Genomic DNA, 21,539 nt, shown 5'->3' with positions numbered 1-21,539 from the left:
CATTTATATTTAGTCTTGATTTTAAGCATTTTTAAACTGATCCCACATCCAAGGTAGTTTCACTAAATCAAAACCTGTAATTTGTTTCATATCAGAAGGGAAATGAGCTAGAAAAGCCACTGCACCATACTTACGGAGAATGACATGAGTGATGACGAAAGCGAAGATGAATACTGTCAAAAATGACAGTGACAAAATAAACATATAAAAAAATCTGTAGTTCCTTTTTCCTACGCAGTTGCCTACCCATGGGCAATGGTGATCAAATCGTTCTAAAGGAAGAAGAGTAAACAAATTGGAACATCAGATTATGAGCAGGAATTTGCTTGTTTGGTTATTTTAACCCACTTTAACATCTACCAATACTTAAAGATCTTGAATCTCACATTTTCACTTCATCAAAAAATGCATTATATTCCATATGCTATTCCCACACAGGAATAAAGAGAACTGATCTAACACTATAACATTTAATCTTCATTAAATGTACTTTTCATCATTAAAAGAATGAGAAAAACAAACTTGCAAGGAAAGATCACAAATCCTAAATAAACTTGCTTTAAAATCTATAATGTCAAAAATACCTCAACCTACGACATGCAGGATAAAGTTTTAAGTACCTTATTCAACCCAACAAGAAAGGACTTTGAAGGATAAAATGAAAATACATGAAAAACTGCTATATTGCTTGCATGGATCACTTGCTTTTCTTTTTGAATAATTAAGTACACAGTTCAATTACTCCCCAGGTGTAGAAATCCTTCACGTTTACAAGGAAAGGTTAACAATTTCAATTTTGACAAAAAGAAATGCCAAGTATTCACATCCTCACTTCAACAAAATCGTGATATTATTTTTAATGTTGCAGCTCCATAAAATTCTGGTTAGACCACGGTACGATTATTGTACTCATTTCTGGTCGCCTTGGTTACTGGAAGGATGTGGAAGATATGGAAACAATGCAGGGAAGATATACCAGGATGTTGCCTGGATTGGAGAATGTGTCTGATGAGAAAAGGATGACAGAGTTATAGGCCTTTTCTCTTTGGGGTGGAAGAGGATGAAAAGTAACTCAATAGAGATCTACAAGATTATAAGAGGCATACATCCAGCACTTTTTTCTGGGATGAGACTAGCAAACACTCAAGGACACATAAAAGGTGAGGGGTGGAAATTTCAGGTGAGACATCAGGGTTGTTTTTTTTTAAAAAACAGAGAGTAGTGGATGCCTGGAATGCATTGACAGGGGTGGTGATGGAGGCTGATACAATAGGGACATTTAAGCCTGCCTCTTAGACAGCCACATGGATTCAAGAAAAAATAAAGGGTTATTGGTGTGAGGGAGGGAAGGTTTAATTTGTTGAGTAGATTTATATAGGTCAGCTCAACATCCTAGGCCGAAGGGCCTGCACTGTGTTGTAAAGTTCTACAGTATGTTCATGTTCCATTATGCTTGAGGGGAAGGATCCATTTTCACTTCAGAATGAATGTAAAATTAAGAAAGGAATTGTATAACTGTCTCTGCACTAGCCTAGAAAATTTCCTTAATGCATAACCATCCATTTTCCTCAGTCCCATGCACCTATCTAATAATATCTTTAAAAATCCTATTGCATCTGTTTCCACCACCATTCATGGCACCATGCACCACCCACCACTCTGTGTGAAAAACATCTCTTATATCCCCCCATACTTACTCTCAAGCAACTTAAAATGATGCCCCCTCATGTTAGTCATTTTAGGCCTGGGAAAAAGCCTCTGGCTATCATATAGTTAATACCTCACATCATCTTATATACCTCTATCAGGTCACTCCTCATTCTCAGTCACTCCAAGGAGAAAAGACCAAGATCATTCAGCCATGTTCTCCACTTGAGGCAACATAAATCTCCTCTGCACTCTCTCTCTACAGCATCCACATTATTTCTGTAGTGAGGTAACCAGAATTGAACAAAATATTCCATGTGGGACCTAACTAAGGTCTTATGTAACTGCAACATTACCTCATAGCTTTTTAACTCAATCCCACAGTTAATGAAGGCCAACACACTATCAACCTGTGCAGCAGCTTTGAGTGGCCTGTGGACATGGACCCCGACCCTAAAATCTCTCAGTTCATCCACTCTGCTCAGAGTCCTCCCATTGACATATTCTGCTTTAAAATTTGACCTACGGAAATGAACCGCCACACTTTTCTTGGTTAAGCTTCATCTGCCATTTCTCAGCCCAGTTCTGCATCCGACCAATGTACCTCTGACAACCCTCCAGATTATCCACAACCCCATCTACTTTCATGTCATCTGTGAAATTTATGAACCCACTTCCTCATCCAGAACACTGATAAAAATCACAAAGAGGGTCCCAGAACAGATCCCTGTGGAACAAAATTCAAAGTTCATATTTATTATCTGAGTACATCCATAACATCACATGAGATTAAATTTCCTGCAGGCCAGGCAGAATTTCTACTTCTCAGTAGTGCAAAATACTATCACTCAAGAAAAGATACGTATACAAAAGAGAAAAATGTAAAGAAAGAAATATAAATAAACCAAATGTGCAATACAGAAAATATATACTCAGTGATAAATAATGTGCAAAGTAAAAGTCCTTAAATGAGTCTCTGATGGCATTTATTGTTGAGGAGTCTGATGGTGGTGGGGCAGCACTGTTCCTGAATCTGGTGGTTCAAGTCTTGTAGTACCTACACCTCTTTCCTGATGGCATCTGCAAGAACAGAGCATGCCCCAGATGGTGTGAATCTTTGATGATTCCTGCTGCCCTCCTACAGTAGCATTCTATGAAGATCTTCTCAATGGTGGGAAGTTTTGTCTCTGATGTTCTATGCTGTGTTGACCATCTTTTGCAAGGCTTTCCAACAAGAGGTACTGGTGACCCATAACAGTCAGCATACTTTCCACTACACGTCTGTAGAAATTTTCCGAAGGTTTCAGTTGACATTCTGAACCTCCACAAACTCTTGAGGAGGTGGAGAAGCTGATGTGCTCTCTTCACAATGACATTAGTATGTTGCGTCCTGGAAAGTTCCTCTCAGATATTTAAATTTGCTCACCTGTATCACCCCTGATCACCAAATGATCACTGGATTGTGCACCTCTAGTTTTCCCTTCCTAAAATCCACCATCAATTCCTTATTTTGGTGACATCAAGTGCAACGCTGTTTTTAGTACACCATTCAGCCAAGTTTAAAGTCTCACCCTGTGTGGTGACTCATCACCTCTCTTTATACAGCCCACTATCGTAGAATCATCAGCAAATTTGTAGATGGTGTTATCGTATAAAGCCACACTGTCATAGGTGTAACGCAAGTAGATCGGGGGATAAGAACCCAGCCCTGTGGGGTTCTGGTGCTGATGGAGATTGTGGAAGACCAGTGTCACTCTTGAGGACTGATCATGAGCTCTTCAAAGAGATTACAGTACCCATGTGCTGTTCCTCCAGCAGAGAAGATGATGGTCTGAACAATAAAGGCATTTCAATAGACTGGGAAAAGCTCGTGAATGCTTCTGAACGAAGAAAAGGTACGGATGAGCTGAAGAAGAGTTCAATATCATGATGAGTTGAGAATTTGTTAACATGAGAATGCAGAGGAACAAAATTAAGGCCTCTGCTAAGGACTGCTTGTACCAGATCAGATATAGGATGATCTGAAAGGGTAGTGAAAATATGGCAAGAAACTGAGGAAAAGAAAGGTCACAACGGAATAAATTCACAAGATGTTGGAATAAAATTCACAAGATGTTGGAATTTGTGATCCTTGATGTCTGAAAAAAAGGAAAAAGGATCTCTTCCTCTTTGAGGTAGAATCAGTTGCAGATGAGAAAATACCAATATGTGTCCATCATTCATCATTGGATATTAAAAAATGTCTCAGAAAAGGGTAGATTATACTCTGGAGATGAGGAACAGATATGGAAAGAATGTTGCTGATGGCCAATGGCTTTTCATCAGAATTGAAAAAAGTAAACATGCATGTTTACATATGTGGAAGTGGGAGAGGAGGAAAAGCAAAGCAAGAGGATCGAGGATAAAAGATATCACGGTGAATGATAGAACGAGTGATCAGGAGACACAAGGAATCAAAATTTGTGGAGAAGGAATGTTCAAATGAATATAGCAGAGGCATTATCTGAAATAATTGAGCTGATTGAGTTTGGAAGGCTGTCATAGAATTTGTTAAAAGATGGGATATGTGACATTCCAGATTTCTGGATCATGTATTCATCAATATTTGAATAATAGGGTTGACAAAAAGCTTTTCTGCATTGCCCAGTTTGTTTACACTTCTCTCTTTTGTACACATATCTTTTTCTTGAGCCCAGTTTGCACTACCAATAAATAGAAATTCTGCTAGACCCGCAGGATAAAGAATCTCAGGGCTGTAGGTGATGTCATTTATGTATTCTGACAATAAATTTAAATTTAATGTTGCCACTAAATTGTGCATACCACTCTCACAGCTATAACTTTCCAGAGTCCATAACTATTTTTCCACTTTAGCCGTATTCTTAGTGTCTTTTGCTGCTCCAAATCATTCATCCATGACATTGGCGCAGTTTTTCTCTCTTCATTATTAGTTTGCCCTAATGGACATATGCCACAACCCTGCCATTGGGAAAACAAATGTTTCTAGGTCTGTCACCCTCTAATTGCTCCATTATCCCATTTGATAGGATGATCCTTGAATCTTATCCCCATGGCAACCTTGCTTCACATTATCACAGATTATTATTCCATCTATTTTATCAATCTCTTCTGCCACCTTCTTTGAAACTAACCTTTTTTTATTCTCTCTTTTATAGTTCCACAGAACAGTTCTTGATCTGAAATATTAAAACTGTTTCTCTTTCTACAGATGCTGCCTGACATTCTGAGTACTTCCAGCATTTTCAGGTTTTACTCCATAAGTTCAGCAGCTTCTTTTGGATTTTACAACCTGAAACTCTTTGATCTGCCTTGTAAGCATTTTTTTTATGACTTGCACAGTCAGTTCAGAAAAAAAATCAAAAAAGAAACTTCAACTTTTTAAAAATTCAATTAAAAAAAAGAAAATAGCTGTATGCAAAAACTTGAATTCATAAGTCCATTCTTGAATGATGATGTTCTCGTCAAGAACCTTATGATATGGTTTAATATTGAAGTACAATTTGTTACATGGCGACTGGTTAGGTAGTCTCTTGGGAAAATTGGGCTAAAGCAATTTTTGATAGACAAAAAAAATACTGCAGTGTACCTTTTCTACTGTGAATGTGGAAGTATTTGAAAATTGTACGTACAAGTGCCTAATCTTTTATTCAGGATTCTGAAAAATGGCAATCTCAAAAAACCAGCACTTTTTTCAGTACATACCATCCGCTCCATCAAAGATGAAGTCTGGCGCCAAACATAACCCAACATGACCATCGATCAAGTCCTGTGTATCCAGTCTTGTTCCGTATCGCTAACTAGTGGGGTATTACTTTATAAGTACCCTACCCTTCAAGCATGACCCTTTCTCAATTCATGTTGGAATATCCTGTGTCATTTCACTACTTTATAAGTGCCTCCGTATAACCGTATACTGATACCCGTCTAGAGTCGTGGCACATTCAGTCGGCCCAGCGGCAGTTCAATGCAGATTCAATGGCCGCTGTCATTACCCATAATCCCTCACACAACTTAAACCGCTGTACCAGCTTCAAGACAAGGGAACTGAGAAGGGGGCTGGGGAAGAGAGAGAGAAGGCAGCACGACTCGGGCGGGCGAGGGGGGAGAGACAGCAGCGTGACTCGGGCGGGCGAGGGGGAGAGACAGCAGTGCGACTCGGGCAGATGAGGGATGGGAGAGATGGCAGCACGACTCAGGCGGGAGGACAAGAAGAGAGACGGCAGCATGACTCGGGCGAGTGAGTGGGCAGCGGGGGGAGTAGATGGCAATGCGACTTGGGCAGGCTGGCCAAGAGACCGCCATTTTAAAACAATTCCGAAACCCAGAAGATTCTAAACAGCAGCAGATATGCGGACCTGACAATCCCGGATAAAAGGTTAGCCACCTGTATATTAAATAATTATAAATAATCGACTTAAATAGTTTATTTTACTTCATGTATTAAAGAATAGTGTATTATTTGTTACCAATTTCTAAATTCTACATAAATTACATCTCTTTTGACAGCAACAATACAATTATGAACCAGAAATGCATTCATGAAAAATATCCTTGTTAATTTTTGAATCACATTCCAGGGAAGTTACTTATCCACCTAACTATCACAAAGATCTCACTGAGAGGCATTTAATTCTAGAAAAGATTCACAAGAATGCTAGTGGGACTGGAAGGCTTCAGTTACAAAGAGAGACTGGGTAGGCTTGGGCAACTTTCCCTTGAGCTTTGGAGGCCATGTCGTGACCTTTCAGATGTATACAAAGCAATGAGGGTCATGAATAAGCTGAAAGGTCAAAATCTTTTTCACATGAGAAGGGAATCTTAAACTAGAAAGCACGTGTAAGATAAGAGGAGAAAGTCTTTTAAAAGGGACCTGAGGGACACCATTATCACACAGAGGGTAGTAGGTATAAGGAATGAGCTGCCTGAAGAAATAGTGGAGGTACAATTACAATGTTTAAAAAAAAAACAGGGTTGGAAAGATTTAGAGGGATATGGGCCAAATGCAATGAAATGGGAAAAGCAACTTTGCCAGAATGAACAAGTTGTGCTGTATGGGCTGATTCTGCATTGTACAACTATGATTCTATGGTTTCACAATTAAAACACCCATAATACGCAAACATTCTGGAGAAACTCAGCAGGTCAGGGCACATCCACCGAAGGCAAAAGGTAGTCAACGTTTTGGGCCTGGGCTGTTTTTTGAATTTCTTGTTGAATCACCTTTAATTTCCCAAAGATCTGCTCCAAAGAGGCAGGACTAATTGGTGTCAGGTAAAATTATAAATTACATTCTTATGTGAAGTGTGTCATATAGTTAAGCCACAGTTATGGGCTTTGTGGCTCTTGCCCACATCCTTTCATTAGTACCACAAGGCTTCTGAATGATTCTTTGTACCTTTTTTTCAAATCAACCTTGAAGTACCATCCTTGTTGCAGCTGCTGTTGTAGAAGCATTAGAATGTACAAATTCTACTTTCTACATGGTCAAGCCTGCAGAGCTAAGCTAAAGTACAGTACAATTCCAATAATCCAAAATGGTCGGGACTGGGCCTATTTCAGATAAACTTTTTTTTCCAGAGAACTGGTCATTTAAAAAAAAAAACAGCCCAGTAGCAACAGCAAATCACTTGTAACAGTGTTTAAACAACAACAAAGAGCAAAGGAGGGCTTTCTAAGCATAAAAATGTTTAATTCTCACCAAAAAAAATATGCTGGCCAAAATGAACCCACCAAGGCCCCAGCTCCTGCTGGGAGCTCGAGGTCCATGCTGTTGCTGGGAGTTGACATCCCTGTTGCCACCGGCGCCCAAGGTTTGCTGCCGCCGCTGTATAAACTTGTATAAATTAGGATTTCTGATTTGTTTCATTTATCCAATTTTTAAAAATATAAATCAGATAATTGAGGATTTTGGAAAATCTGATTTCAAATAAATCAGAGTTGTATTGTAAGTATTAGTTCAATACCAGATATTTTATACACCTCAAGAATAAGTGTTTGGAATTGTCCTGGCAAAGTATGTGTGCTATTCTTCCAAAGGAGTAGAGTTTTGTAATGTGACAGCAATGAATAGTCCAAGTCTCACACCTTGCAAACAACAGTCAGTTGAAAAAGAAACGATCTACTTGAGGAACTCAGAGGATCGAGAGGCATCAGTGGGAGAAAGAGAATAGTCAACAATTGACAATACTTTTTCTTCTGCTGATGAAGCTTCGCCCGCTTAATTCTTCCAGCTGCAGATTCCAGCATCTGTAGTCTTTTGTGTGTCACTAGTCAGTACAGGTTTAAAGAGTTACTAAATCGAAGTTTCACAATTTCAAAACTTTGCAATAAAATGCATCTGTTTTCATAGCAACTCAATGCAATAAACTATTTCTTAGTCTTTGTTATGAAAATTTTTGAATTGCTTACCAACACAATTATCACAAAGGCTACAGTGAGAGGCACGTGGTGGCCGGAAGATTTTACAGGTAAAGCAGTACTTCAACTTAACCGTCTGCCCATTAATTGTGACTTCTTTTGTTCTGGGAGGAGGTCTATAGCCACCCCCTGAATTTGAACCATTGGCAATATCTAGAAGAAGGGAAAAGGAAAGCAAAATCTTAAAACATGTATAATTACAGAGTGACTGACTTTATTTCATAGGTTTATTTTTAAATATTTGCACAGTACACTCGAAAGGGAAAGGCAAATATTTATTGATAAACTCTGGTTCAATTATGGCAGATTTGTTTTGGCTAATTTTTCTACAAACACCAAAAACAGAATGCTGATTGTTTTAAATCAAAACCAAAATCGGAAAGTGCTACACCATGTGCACAGTTTTTAACCTTGCAATAGTTGACAGCATGGCACTAGGTTGCCATCAGGTGTAAGAGGTGCACTGGAATTGCTATTAACTGATACACCATTCTTGTTAGTGTCTAGTTAAATCACTGAATGAAACACAGCACTATTGAAAACAAACTACAAAATCTGACAAAAACATTGATGTGAACCAGTCAATATTTCCTGGTTACAGAATAGACAAGTTTGCTCATTCTTATCTGGTTATTCATGGAGCTTGGCAATTGTGTGATAGTACATTAGTCATATGATGTCTGATCAACTGATCAAATTATTTCTTCAACTATATACAATATCCCGTCACCAAAACGCTTGGGACCAGACATTTTCTAGTTACTGGGGTTTTTTTTGGTTTTCAAAACAATGGAACTAAGCAGCATAGTAGTATCAGCATGATACCTGTATCAGTGGTCCAAACACCTCCCCACTGCCTCTGCCCGACATCTCCTCACCACCACCAGTCCCGACTATCGTCCTTGCTCCTGCCTGGGAGCCTATGCACCCCGCTCCTGTCTGGGAGCCTAAGGTCCCCATTCCAATGGATTTTTCCAACCACTTGAGGGCTGGGAGACAGTGGCACGCAGTTTGTAAACCAAGTATAGCAGCGGGCACAACATCGCCTCAACTGTTGGCCGTGGTCGGGTTAAAATCCCCTCCTATCATATATTCCCTTGCGTATCTACAATCTTCAAAAAAATATCTTGCATAAACTTTTGATCGTCTTCATTAGGTGCATATATATATTGATCAAATTCCAGAATTCTGAATATATCTGACATTTTATCATTACATACCTCCCTGCTGGATCTATTATTTCCTCCTCTATTTTGATTGGTACATTTTTATTAATTAATATAGCTACACCTCTAGCTTTTGAATTATATGATGCTGCCGCTACCCAGTCTCCTTTTAATTTATTATGCTCCACTTCAGTTAGATGTGTTTCCTGCACAAATGCTATGTCTATTTTTTCAAAAAAATTAATAGCCTCTTTCATTTAATTTGGTTATGTATTCCATTAATATTTATAGTCATATAATTCAACATGGCCATCTCATACCCTGTTTATACCTCATTTCCACTTCCTCCCCACCACCATCCCCCTTTTCCCCATTTTCATCTCTCAGTTTTCCTTTTTAAACTCAATGTATGACAACACATTTAAAACATAAAATACTTCAACAACTCCCACATCCAATATTCCCTTAGCCCCAAATGTCCCCCCCACCCTCTCTGAGTGGCCCCTTGTCCTTTGCTGGGCAACCACAACTCCATTTGGATTGCGAACCCGCTTGCAAACGACAACTGATTTCGTAGTGACGGTTATTCTCTCCCACCCATCCCCACCAGAAGACATTTTTCTTCACATATAACAAAGCTCACCCTCTTTTTTCCCCCTTACTTTTTTTCTTCCCTTCTCTTTCCCTTCTTTAGTTCTTACATATACATTATTTTTACATTTTTTATATGTATTTTATTGCCATTCTTCATTCTTGTTACATCTCTTCATCTCTCCTTCTGTCCTGCAGGCGTTCTGCAAATTCTCGTGCTTCCTCCAGATCCGAGAACAGTCTGTTTTGCTCCCCATGGATAAATATTTTAAGACCAGCTGGATATCTTAACATAAATTTATAACCTTTTTCCCCATAGAATCGATTTTGCTGTATTAAACACCTTCTTTAAGAGTTCAAAACGTATGTCTGGATAAAAAAAATATTTTTTGACCCTTGTATTCCAATGGTTTTTTGTCTTTTCTAATTTTATTCTTTGTCCGCTCCAGTATATTTTCTCTTGTTGTATATCTCAAAACTTTTACTAAAACGGATCTTGGTTTTTGATGTGTCTGTGGTTTTGGAGCTAGTGTTTTGTGTGTCCTTTCTATTTCCATTCCTTCCTGTATTTCTGTCATTCCCAGGACCTTTGGGATACATTCTTTTATAAATTCCTTCATATCTGTGTCTTCTTCATCTTCCTTTAAGCCCATTATTTTTATGTTGTTTCGCCTACTATAATTTTCCAACAATTTTCTGAGCTAACAACTCTTGTGACTAACTTTTTTATCACTTTCTTCCAATTTTCTTTTTGAGTCATTCACTTCCATTTCTACAGCCATTTCTCATTCTTCCACATTTTCTAATCTTTTCCCTATTTCTGTCATGACCAGCTCTATTCTACTCACTTTTTCTTCTGTACTTTTCATTTCACTAAATTCTAATGTCAACCACTCTTTTAATGTTCTCATTTGTTCTTGAAAATTTTTTAAAATCTATATTCTGTCCATCTGTTTTACCTTCTATTTCTCTGTGCAGATCTTGGTCTTCTTCTTCCTCTTCTTCTGTGTCTGTTCCTGTGTTTGTGTCTTCTTCTTCTCTTCCTTGTATCTGTGTCTCTTCTGACTTTCCTGATGAATTGATTGTCTCACTTTGCTGGGCTTCCTCTTGCTTGGCTTCTGGCTGTTGGTCCTCTTCTTCTGGGCTACTCATCTGTTGGGCCTCCTGCTGCTGCTCTTCTTTCCTTTCACTCCCTCTCCTGTCGCTTTCCTCTTCTTCCAGCTGAGAGCCCTGGTGTCGGGCATCCCTCAGCTGGTCGTGTTGTGTTTGCCCGCTCCTCGGCTGAGCCCCCCTCCCGTTGGAGTTCTCCTTTTCCTTAGTAAGCGCGTATGCGCAGTTGAGCACTTTTGTTTGGCTCAAAGAGCCATTTTTGCAGTCCAACGGTCGGTGGGTCATGACTCTGCGAGGTCATCACCAGCCTTGGAGAACGGGCTCTCTTCTCCACAACGGCTCCCTGCTTATTCATGCAGGTAAGGGCTTCTCCTTTCTCTTCCGACATCTTTTCTTCCTCTTTTTTTCTCCTGTTGCTTTTACTTTTTCCTTCTTGGGTACCATTTTCTTTCTTTTCTCTACAACTTTATCTTTTATTTGTTATGTTTTGTATTTTCTTCACTTTATTTCTTCTTTTCTGGAGAGGGCTGGTATTCCCCTGCCGGCCACTACTCCATCACATGCCGTGGTTGGGTTGAAGGCAGATCTGGTTCCCTGTGCCACAGCAGAGAGGTTGGATAGATGCCACATGCTCCCTTTAACATTTATTCTTGGAATCCACAGTGAACCTGAGAGTGGAGTGGGGTCCAACTTGTCAGCTTTAACTGGGAGAATGCAGCTCATTCCCCAGGCTGACATCAATGAGGGACTCTGCGGGCTAGGCAGTGTCCATGGGCAGAAATGGGCAGAGCAGGAGGCAGTATCAAGTCTAAAGGGGATGGACGATATTGCCTATATGTAAGGGGAAAGAAGGTGCTGAGGGCCATGAGGTGGAAGAGGTAGGGATACAGGGAGAGGGAGAGAAAAGTCAATAGGAGTAGATAAAGAAGAAATGGAAAGAAAGAAGGAAAGGAGTAACTGAAACAAGTACAATCGCGTTCATGCCCTTTGGTTTAAGGGCTGATCCTCATATCTAATTTCTCACCGTGCGCTGCCTGACCTGTCGACTTCCTCCAGGTGCTCAGCGATGACTCGAGATTCCCTCCTGCTTCGCGGCTGGATCTGAGCTCTGTTGATACTAAACTGGCACCAACAGAGTCTCAGAGCCCCACATGGGCAAGTCAGGTGACGATTTTTTTTCCAACTTGTGATGTCATGTCAGTGCTATAAAGTTTGGATTCTTTTTTGGCTCCATGCAAAGCTGACCACTCTGATCTTCAAGAGGACCAATTTTGTCCCTTACTATCCTTTTGCTCTTAATAGACCTGCAGAAACACTTCACATTGTCTGCAAAAGCAGCCTCATGTCTTCTTTTAACCTTCCTCATTTCTTTCTTGAGGTTTTTCTTGCATTTTTTAATACTCCTCAAGTACCTCATTTGCTCCATGTTGCCGATAACTGCTATCACCCCTCTCTTCTTCCAAACCAGATCCCCAATAACCCTTGAAAACCAAGGTTCCCTATGCCTGCTAACCTTACTTTTAATCCCAACGTGAACATAGAACCTCTTTGCTCTCAACATTTTACCTTTGAAGGATATCCACTTAATTCCCAGAAACAACTTATCCCAATCCACACATTCTAGATCCTTTCTCATTTCCTAAATGAGAAATCTCCAATTTAGAATCTCAATCTGAGGCCCAGACCTATTCTTCTTCATAATTAACTTGAAGTTAAAGGCATTATGATTATTGGACCCAAAATGTTCATCTACACATAGTTTTGTCACATTTCTCATTCCCTAATAGAATATCCAGTATTACACCTTCTCTAGATGGTACCTCTAGATATTGATTTAGAAAACTTTCCTGAACACATTTGAGAAACTCCAAGCCATGCAGTCCTTTTACAGTCTGGGACTCCCAGTCAATATGTGGAAAATTTAAATCTCTGACTATCACAACCTTACATTTCCTGCAGCTGTCTGCTATCTCTACAGATTTGCTCCTCCAATTCTTGTTGACTGTTGAGCAGTCTATAATATAACTCCATGAGTTTGATCATACATTGCCCATTCCTTAGCTCCACCCATATAGCCTCAGTAGATGAGCCCTTTGGTCTGAACTGCCTGTGCATAGCTATGATATTTTCCCTGATGAGCAATGCCACTCCTCCCCCTTTTATTCCCCCTGTTCTAGCACATCTACAGCAACGGAAGCCCAGAACATTGAGCCAGTCCTGCCGCTCCTACAACCAAGCTTCACTAATGGCTACAGTGTCATAATTCTAAGCTCATCTGCCTTTCCTTCAATACTCCTTGTATTCAAATTTATGCACCTGAGAACGTTTCCACCACGTACAACCCATCGACTTCTGATGGCGCATGCAATTTTCACATCATCTTTTCCCTCCTCCACTCCTCTATCTTTTAATTGAAAAATTTATTTATTTTTTAATCATAATAAATCATACAATAAAAGTACAAATTACTACTACCAAAGCCCAGCCTTGGTGTTTCCCAGGTATGTGCAGGGGGTGGGGGGGGGGGGGGGGGTGGGGTGGGGTGGGGTGGTAGACTGCAGCTCCCACTTTTGGTGATAATAGCACCATTGCTCTCTCCCGGTGTCTCTCACAACCAGATCTGACCCCACACCTCCATTAGGGGTAGGTATAGCTCTGCCCTTGGCGTGGCACTATCACACAACCAACAGTCACTTCCCTGTGCTGTTTGGCATGCCATAGCTCATCCGCGTGGGCAGCCAATCAACAGAGATCACTGAAATTGTTGTCTGCAAGGAGCAGGCGGATGTCCTCTGGCATCTGTTCCTGGAAAATCTACTCAAAAAGAAAAGCAGCCTATGCCTGTCCATGAGTGCCAGCATCTGATTCATCAGTGCAGAAGGTGTGTGGTCTCCTAGGCCTTCCATAGGAAGGAGCTTGCCGCCCTGTTGCTGCAGGAAAATCAGAAAGTACGAGTAAGAAGAGCTTTGATAGCTTCACACTCATCATTGGATGGAGGCTGGCGCAAGAATTCAGTGATGCGTACGTACCACTGTGTCCTGATCTAGTGATGTGACAACATCTGCTACCTTAGAAAAAGAGGCATTTGAGTAAAAGACTCAAGCCATCCTGGCCACACTTTCTTCACCTCCCCCCGCCCCCCATAAGAAAGAAGATTCACGAGTGTGAGAACACACAACAACAGATTGAAGAACAGTTCAATTATCAGATTCCTCAATGAACCTTATACTAGTAAAATTATGTTGCATTCCTTCTGTACCGTCTGATCTCTGTAACTCTGCATTGGGGAGTTGTAGGTTAATTGGGGTATTGGTCTAAATTCAATTTAATTTTTAAAAATCTGTGTTGCATCCTAACTTTGCATGAGATGTCCAAATTGACTGCTTGCAAAACAAATTTTAATCGCTGCATCTCAGCACATGGAACAATAAACAAATCCTGGACACTTGAACCAACATTGCTCATTGTGCTGAGCTGGAACTACACCAGAGCCAATGATTTGGATGGTTCTCTTAAGTCAAGACTGATCATATATATAGAACAATGTAAAAAATAATTGAACTTTAAAAGACATAATATTAAATTTATTTCATAGCAATCTTCAAGTGCATAACAAATATAAGAGTAACTAATATAACTTTACGCCATTGAGCATCATAACAAAACATTGCTCTGTTGCTGTTTCCCTTTCTAAATGAAGTAAGGATTCAGTGATATAGTGATACATCGAAGTATCCATACACTGTTTAACAGCAGATTGCTAAGATTTGTGTAGTGTTGATTTTATCAAAGACAAATGACTAAATTCACTTGCAACTTGCTGGGAAACAGGTATACTTTTATCCCTAGAATTTCCTGATTAAAGGGTGAGGCGAACTGTGCCACTCCATTATTGAACTGGCATCTATAGTTGTGGGCCCCCACAGGATTGGGAGTTCCCAGGGACTGGGGAGCGCAGAGGACACTTGGGGGGTGCGTGATTTCCGGGGTAAGGTAATGGCGATAGTGCGCCAACTGTATTTATTTAAACTCCTGCTAAGGTTCTATTAAACAATTCTGTTGGTTCAGCTCACAGATGACTTCTGTTTTGCTTTGTTCACTGCACCACTTGCTACAGTGGTGACCCCAATGGTCCAAAACAATTTATTGGACCTAACTATGGATACAGAGAACACTGTTGCGCTCAAACTACCACTTTTTTGGACTTCGCAATCACTGGTGTAGTTCGAACAGGCTGAAGCCCAATTTCACCTTCGTCAGATTGCCACTGATGCTACTAAGTATTGCTGTCGTCACATCACTAGATCAGGACACAGTGGTACGTACGCATCACTGAATTCTTACGCCAGCCTCCATCCAATGATGAGTGTGAAGCTATCAAAGCTCTTCTTACTCGTACTTTCTGATTTTCCTGCAGCAACGGGGCGGCAAGCTCCTTCCTATGGAAGGCCTAGGAGACCGCACACCTTCTGCACTGATGAATCAGATGCTGGCACTCATGGACAGGCATAGGCTGCTTTTCTTTTTGAGTAGATTTTCCAGGAACAGATGCCAGAGGACATCCGCCTGCTCCTTGCAGACAACGATTTCAGTGATCCACGTTGACGGCTGCCCGCACGGATGAGCTATGGCATGCCAAACAGCACAGGGAAGCGACTGTTGGCCGTGTGATATTGCCACGCCAAGGGCAGAGCTATACCTACCCCTAATGGAGGTGTGGGGTCAGATCCAGTTGTGAGAGACACTGGGAGAGGGCAATGGTGCTATTATCACCAAAGGTGGGAGCTGCGGTCTACCAGCCCCCCCGCACATACCTGGGAAACACCAAGGCTGGGCTTTGGTAGTAGTAATTATGGTCAGCTACAAGGACAACTTCATCTACCTGTGGGATCGGCATTCAGCTTAGCATTTTCTTGTCGACACAAGAGCAGAGGTCAGTGTAGTGCTCCCCCACCACCCTGGATACGTGTTCTGGAAAGAAGGTGCCTTCCCTGACAGCCGCCAACAACAGCAGCATCAGAGTGTACAGGGTAAGAACAATACCACTCAATTTCAGCTCTTCCCAATTCAGAGGGTTCTTCACCAACACTGACGTGTATCATCTGCTGCTAGGTGCCGACTTTCTTCAAGCACATTGCCTCCTAGTAGATTTAAAAGGTCATCGTCTGGTTAACTGCAAGATTTTTGAGTCACTCGCTTTACGACCTACTGCATTACCCATGCCACACCTCGTGACCCTCTTGAAGAATGAGTATACCAAAATCCTGGCCGACTTTCTGAGCATTGTCACTCCACAGTTCCCAGTGGTGGCCGACTTTCCGAGCATTGTCACTCCACAGTTCCCGGTGGCCCAGCCCAAGCATGAAGTACAGCACCATATCCCTATGAATGGACAGCCTCTTCATGGATGAGTGCACAGGCTACCTCCAGACAACTACAGTTGGCCAAGGAAGAATTCAGGAGAATGGAGGAGATGGGCATAGTTCGGCGCTCTAATAGTCCATGGGCAACCCCACCTCTTATGGTTCCCAAAGCATCTGGTGGCTGGAGACATCGTGGGGACTATCATTGCCTTGACAAGATTGCAATGGCAGATCGATACCCAGTTCCCACATACAGGACTTTACAGCAACCCTACACGGTGCTAAGATCTTTTCCAAGATTGATCAGGTATGCAGTTACCATCAAATCCCAGTTCATCCAGACGACATTCCAACAACACCCTTCATTACCCCATTTGGGCTTCGAGTTTCTCTATATGCCACTCGGTTTGAAGAACGCAGCCAAGACCTTTCAATGACTCACGGGCATGGTAAGCTGGGGCTTGGACTTTGTGTTTATATATTTGGACGACATCCTAATCACCAGCCACTCCCGTCAGGAACACCGGGCACCTCTTCATCAGCTCTGTCAGTGACTTGACGAGCATAGTTTAGTAATTAATATTGCCAAATTCCAGTTCTGCCTAACGTCCATTGACTTCCTTGGTCATCATATTCATCAACATGGGGCGGTCCCACTATCATCTAAGGTCGAGGTCATTTATAAATTCCCCAAACCGTCTACTATTAAGGGGTTGCATGAGTTTATAAGCATGATAAATTTCTACCATCTTTTCACACTGGCAGCCGCCAGAATAATGCAGCCATTTTTCAAGCATGGTTGCGTTTAGAAAAGCCAAAGTAGCACTGGCAAAAGCAACTATGCTGGTGCACCCACAGATTGACATGCCAACAGCTCTCACAATCGATGCATCAAGTATGGCTGTAGATGGGGTACTGGAACACCAGGTCAATGGCACCTGGAAACCCCTGGCCTTTTTCACTCACCACCCTGTGGCTGCGTGAACAAAAGTACAGTGCTTTTGACAGAGAACTCCTCACTCTCTACCTTGTCATACAACAGAGTTCACAGTTTTTACAGACCACAAGCTGCTCATGTTCACTTTCACCAAGGTGTTGGATCCATGGTCAGCCCAACAGTAACGACATCTCTCATACATCTCGGAGTTCACAACTTCTATATGGCGCCACGCGGGGAAAGGCAATCCGGTAGCTGACACGTTGCCAATCCATTCTACAGTTCCGGGAATAGACTATACAGCTTTGGCAGCAGCTCAGTAAGAAGCCAATGAGATGGCCACATATTGTACTGCCATCTCGGGCCTGAAATTAGAGAACATAAAGTTTGAACCAGCAAATTCCACACTGCTTTGTGATGTGTCCCCTGGACAATCACAACCAATCATCCCCACTACCTGGCAATGTCGGGTATTCAATGCCATACACAGTTTGGTTCACCCTTCTATTCGGGTGACAAGGCTCATGGCAGACAAATTCATGTGGCACAGATTGCGTAAGGAAGTTGGCATTTGGGCAAGAACATGTATCCCATGTCAAACCTCTATAGTTCAGTGCCACATCAACACTCCACTGCAGACTTTTTCCCCAATGCAGAGGCGGTTCAATCATATCCACATCGACATCGTCAGGCCATTATCCCCCGTTCAGAGGCACTACTCACCTTTTTACTGTGGTGGACAGATTTAAGAGATGGCCAGAGGTTGTTCCACTCTTGGACACTTCCACTACAGCTTGTGCACAAGCCCTCATCACTCATTGGGTAGCCCGTTTCAGTTTACCTATGGACATCTTCTCTGACAGAGGGGCATAGTTCACATCCAGGCTATGGACTGCAATCGCACAGTTACTCAGCTGCACCGTACTAAGGCCAATCATTCCCAGTCTAACAGTATAGTGAAGCTTTTTAAATGACACATGAAGACAGCCCTCATGGCAAGCCTCAAGGGTCTGGACTGGATGGACGAATTACCCTGGGTACTGTTAGGTATACGTACCGTGCCAAAAGAATATCTATCTATTTCCTTGGCCAAAATGGGTCATATGGCGAACCGCACTGCTCCATTATCGAACCGGCATCCGTAGCTGATTGGGAGTTCCCGATGGTTGGGGGCACAAAGGACTCTGGGAGGTGGGTGACTTCCTGGATCAGATGATGGTGATAGCATGCCAAATATATTTATTTTGTAATGGACCTTGGACAATTTTATTTTTGACTGAGGTCATGTCTGAACCTACTATAGGGGATTTGACAGCTGCTCGGTGCTGTAGTAGCGCTGGGGACCGCGAGGGAATTTTGACAGCTGTTAAAGTATGGGAACCACGCACTGGAAGTCCGTGGGCTTACAGGAGAGTGAGCCTGCAGCTGCTAACCTCTTTACCAATGGAGAGAGCAGGAGGCAGTGCTGGGCAATTAAAAAACCCCAGTATGCTGGTTTTGAAGAGGTTGGTCGGTGGATTGGACTGCAGGCAGTCAGTCAGTCTGATGGTGAGTGCTCACCCAGCAGCTTCAGCATGCCATATGCTGCATTGCTTTGCTTACACATGCTAGCACTGCTGTCTGGAGCTGTATGTCAGTGTGCTCACCCAGTAATTTCAGTGGGAAAAAGAAGCCTGAGCTACTTTGTCCACAGGTGCTAACTTTGTTGTTCTGACAGCAGTTTGGGAAACTAATACGCAGTGTATGCAAGGCTGACCAGTGCCTCTCCCATTCCCTTTCAAGAGGAGAACTTCATGTGACAGGACCACTCAAGCCAAAGCATTCAAAGAAGTGGACTTGTGTGACAGAAGGTCACTTGTTAATCCTAAAGAGAGCTTCGGAGGTGTGAACTTCATGTGGTGACCAGGAGGTCAGTGTGAAAATTCCTGGGTAAAGGAAGTAAGGGGTGGCTGTTGCCACATTTGAACCTAAAGGCAGTCTAAACCCTGACTGGGTTGAAAGTCTATAGCAGTGGTTCCCAACCTTTTACTTTCCACTCACTCATACTCACATAGGAAGGGAAAGTTGAGAATCACTGCTCTAGACCCAATTATTACTGAAATATTTTTCTTGAGAAAAATTGTCATTGGCCCATTTCCTTTGGAGTTATGAAACTGTGCACATAACGAGTCAATTAGGTACGATTAAAACAGTGGTTTTCAAACATTTTCTTTCCATCCACATACCACCTTAAGCAATCCCTTACTAATCACAGAACACTTATGGCATAGGGAATATTTAAAGTGGTAAGTGAGTGGAAAGTAAAAGATTGGGAACTACTAGTCGATAGGGACCACGGTCATCTGGACACAGCCTCAAACTAAAAGACTAGTAGGCAAGGAAACAAATAATCCCAAGCCTGGAGACCAGATCCATGAGGTGTTCCTTCTTGATTGACGGGCTTGAAGTGACTGACATGGGGGTTTTGTTTTGGGAAATTTGGTGATTTTGGGGGCATTTCGGCCTGGACTGTAATGGTCTGGGTTTTTTCCCCACATATGCTGCATAATCTGTTGTTTATAGAGTTGCCATTAAGGCTGGTGTTCGGCTGTTAAGTTTATTGTGTTAATTCTATTATTGTTAGTTTGTTAATAAATTTTGTGTTAAACTTAACCCATTCGCTTGTGTGCCTCCCAATTGCTGCTGGGGAGTGTAACTATTTAAACTCCTGCGAAGGTTCTATTAAACAATTCTGTTGGTTCAGTACACAGATGACTTCTGTTGTGCTTTGTTCACTGCACCACTCACTACAAGGGTTTCAATTCTCTAAACCAGTTGGGCAAATGAAAGATTAACATTGTAAACATCATTTTGTAATGGTGGAAACAGAAAATCAATCAGCTAACACAACATATGGAAACAAGAGAACAATCACAAAGACCAAGGACAGATTGTCATCAAATCACAAATCCACGAGATGCTTGAAGTCAGTAGGTCAAGCAGCATCCATGGAGAGAAATAGCCAGACAACATTTCAGATCAGGACCCTTTTTAATATTCAAAAAAAGGGATCAGGTCTGAAAAGTTGGCTGAGCTTTTCTACCCACGGATGCTCAATAATTCAGCATCTGCAGTTCTCGTCTCTCTCAATGACGTATCTAGTTCAGTTAAAGTAATCAATTGCATGCTTGTGGTATTCACTGCCACTGCCCTTTCAGGCTTGGACTACAGCACATACAATTTTCTGATTTTCCATTACTATTGAATGTACCACATCTCTCTTCCAATGACGAGCTTGATGAAGCCCTTCTTCTCTTTGTCAGATTTTCTGATTGGTTGATTTGCCTTCCTTAATGGTTTCCTTTCATTTCTATTCTCCAAAACTCACTTCCCAGCCACATTTCTTTCCTCACCAAATGTCTTTAGCTCCAACTCACCCATGAATTCCAAGCCAAATTTCATCCTTTACAATTTAATTCACACATGATCACAAATACTTTCAAACTACCCAGTATTTCTTTTTTTAAAAAAAAATTATTTAATAAATCACAAAATATAATGACATTTTCCATTTTCTCCCCATCCCTCCTCCCTCTCCTCCCCCCAAAATTAAACCCAAAAGAAAGAAAAGGAAAGAAAGAGAAAGAAAGTGTCATCTAATTATTATCGAACTGTTATTAACTCATTGAATCATGTAATATATATTATATTTGATAGCATATGATACTATCCCTTTAAGAGTTGGAGGTTTGAATTTGTTGAAATTGTCTAAAATTATCTCTTATTTTTTTCTAATGGAATATAGCTATCCATTTCTATTTACCAGCACTGTATTTTCAAAGGTGTTACCATTTTCCAAGTGGTTGCTATACATTTTTTTGCTGCTGCTAAAGCAATCATAATAAATTGTTTTTGAGATATATTCAATTTTAATTGTAAATCTTTTTATTTTTCAATCTCTAGGTATTTTATTTTTTATTATTTGATTTAATATTAAATTCAATTAATCACAGAAAATTTTAACTTTCTCACATGTCCAAATTAAATGCAGTAATGACCCAATTTCTTGTTTGCAATGGAAACATTTATCTAATAATGTAGGATTCCATTTCTTTACTTTTTGAGGTGTAATATAAAATCTATGTAACAAATTGTATCATATGATACTGAATATTTATTGTATTTGTCGTAATCATTACATAATTCAGACCAAATTTCATTTTTTAACTGTATATTTAAATCCTCTTCCCAACGTTGTTTAGATTTGTATATTTCTTTATCATTTTTATTTATTTTGTAATATACATA

General features: G+C 41.1%; 1 protein-coding gene and 1 long non-coding RNA gene across 4 annotated transcripts in view; one reads left to right on the top strand and one right to left on the bottom strand.

The window, feature by feature from the left end:
• zdhhc14 (zinc finger DHHC-type palmitoyltransferase 14) overlaps window positions 1–21,539 on the bottom strand; it is a 136,482-nt gene that overhangs the window by 34,021 nt on the left and 80,922 nt on the right. For 2 of the 3 annotated variants that reach the window (XM_069931625.1, XM_069931627.1), the window contains exons 3-4: window positions 8,077–8,238; window positions 135–272 (exon numbers count right to left, since the gene is read on the bottom strand). In XM_069931625.1, the coding sequence (XP_069787726.1) occupies window positions 135–272; window positions 8,077–8,238 (300 nt within the window). The remainder of the gene's footprint in view (window positions 1–134; window positions 273–8,076; window positions 8,239–21,539) is intronic. The other variant, XM_069931626.1, reaches the window with a different exon arrangement.
• Window positions 1–21,539, top strand: part of LOC138760688 (uncharacterized) — a 42,286-nt gene that overhangs the window by 3,951 nt on the left and 16,796 nt on the right. The window lies entirely within an intron of this gene.

This window comes from Narcine bancroftii, chromosome 4 (assembly GCF_036971445.1).
Source record: "Narcine bancroftii isolate sNarBan1 chromosome 4, sNarBan1.hap1, whole genome shotgun sequence".
Classification (NCBI taxonomy): Eukaryota; Metazoa; Chordata; class Chondrichthyes; order Torpediniformes; family Narcinidae; genus Narcine; species Narcine bancroftii.
The sequence above is the reverse complement of the archived record's forward strand: the minus strand, read 5'-3'. Positions and strand labels throughout refer to the sequence as shown.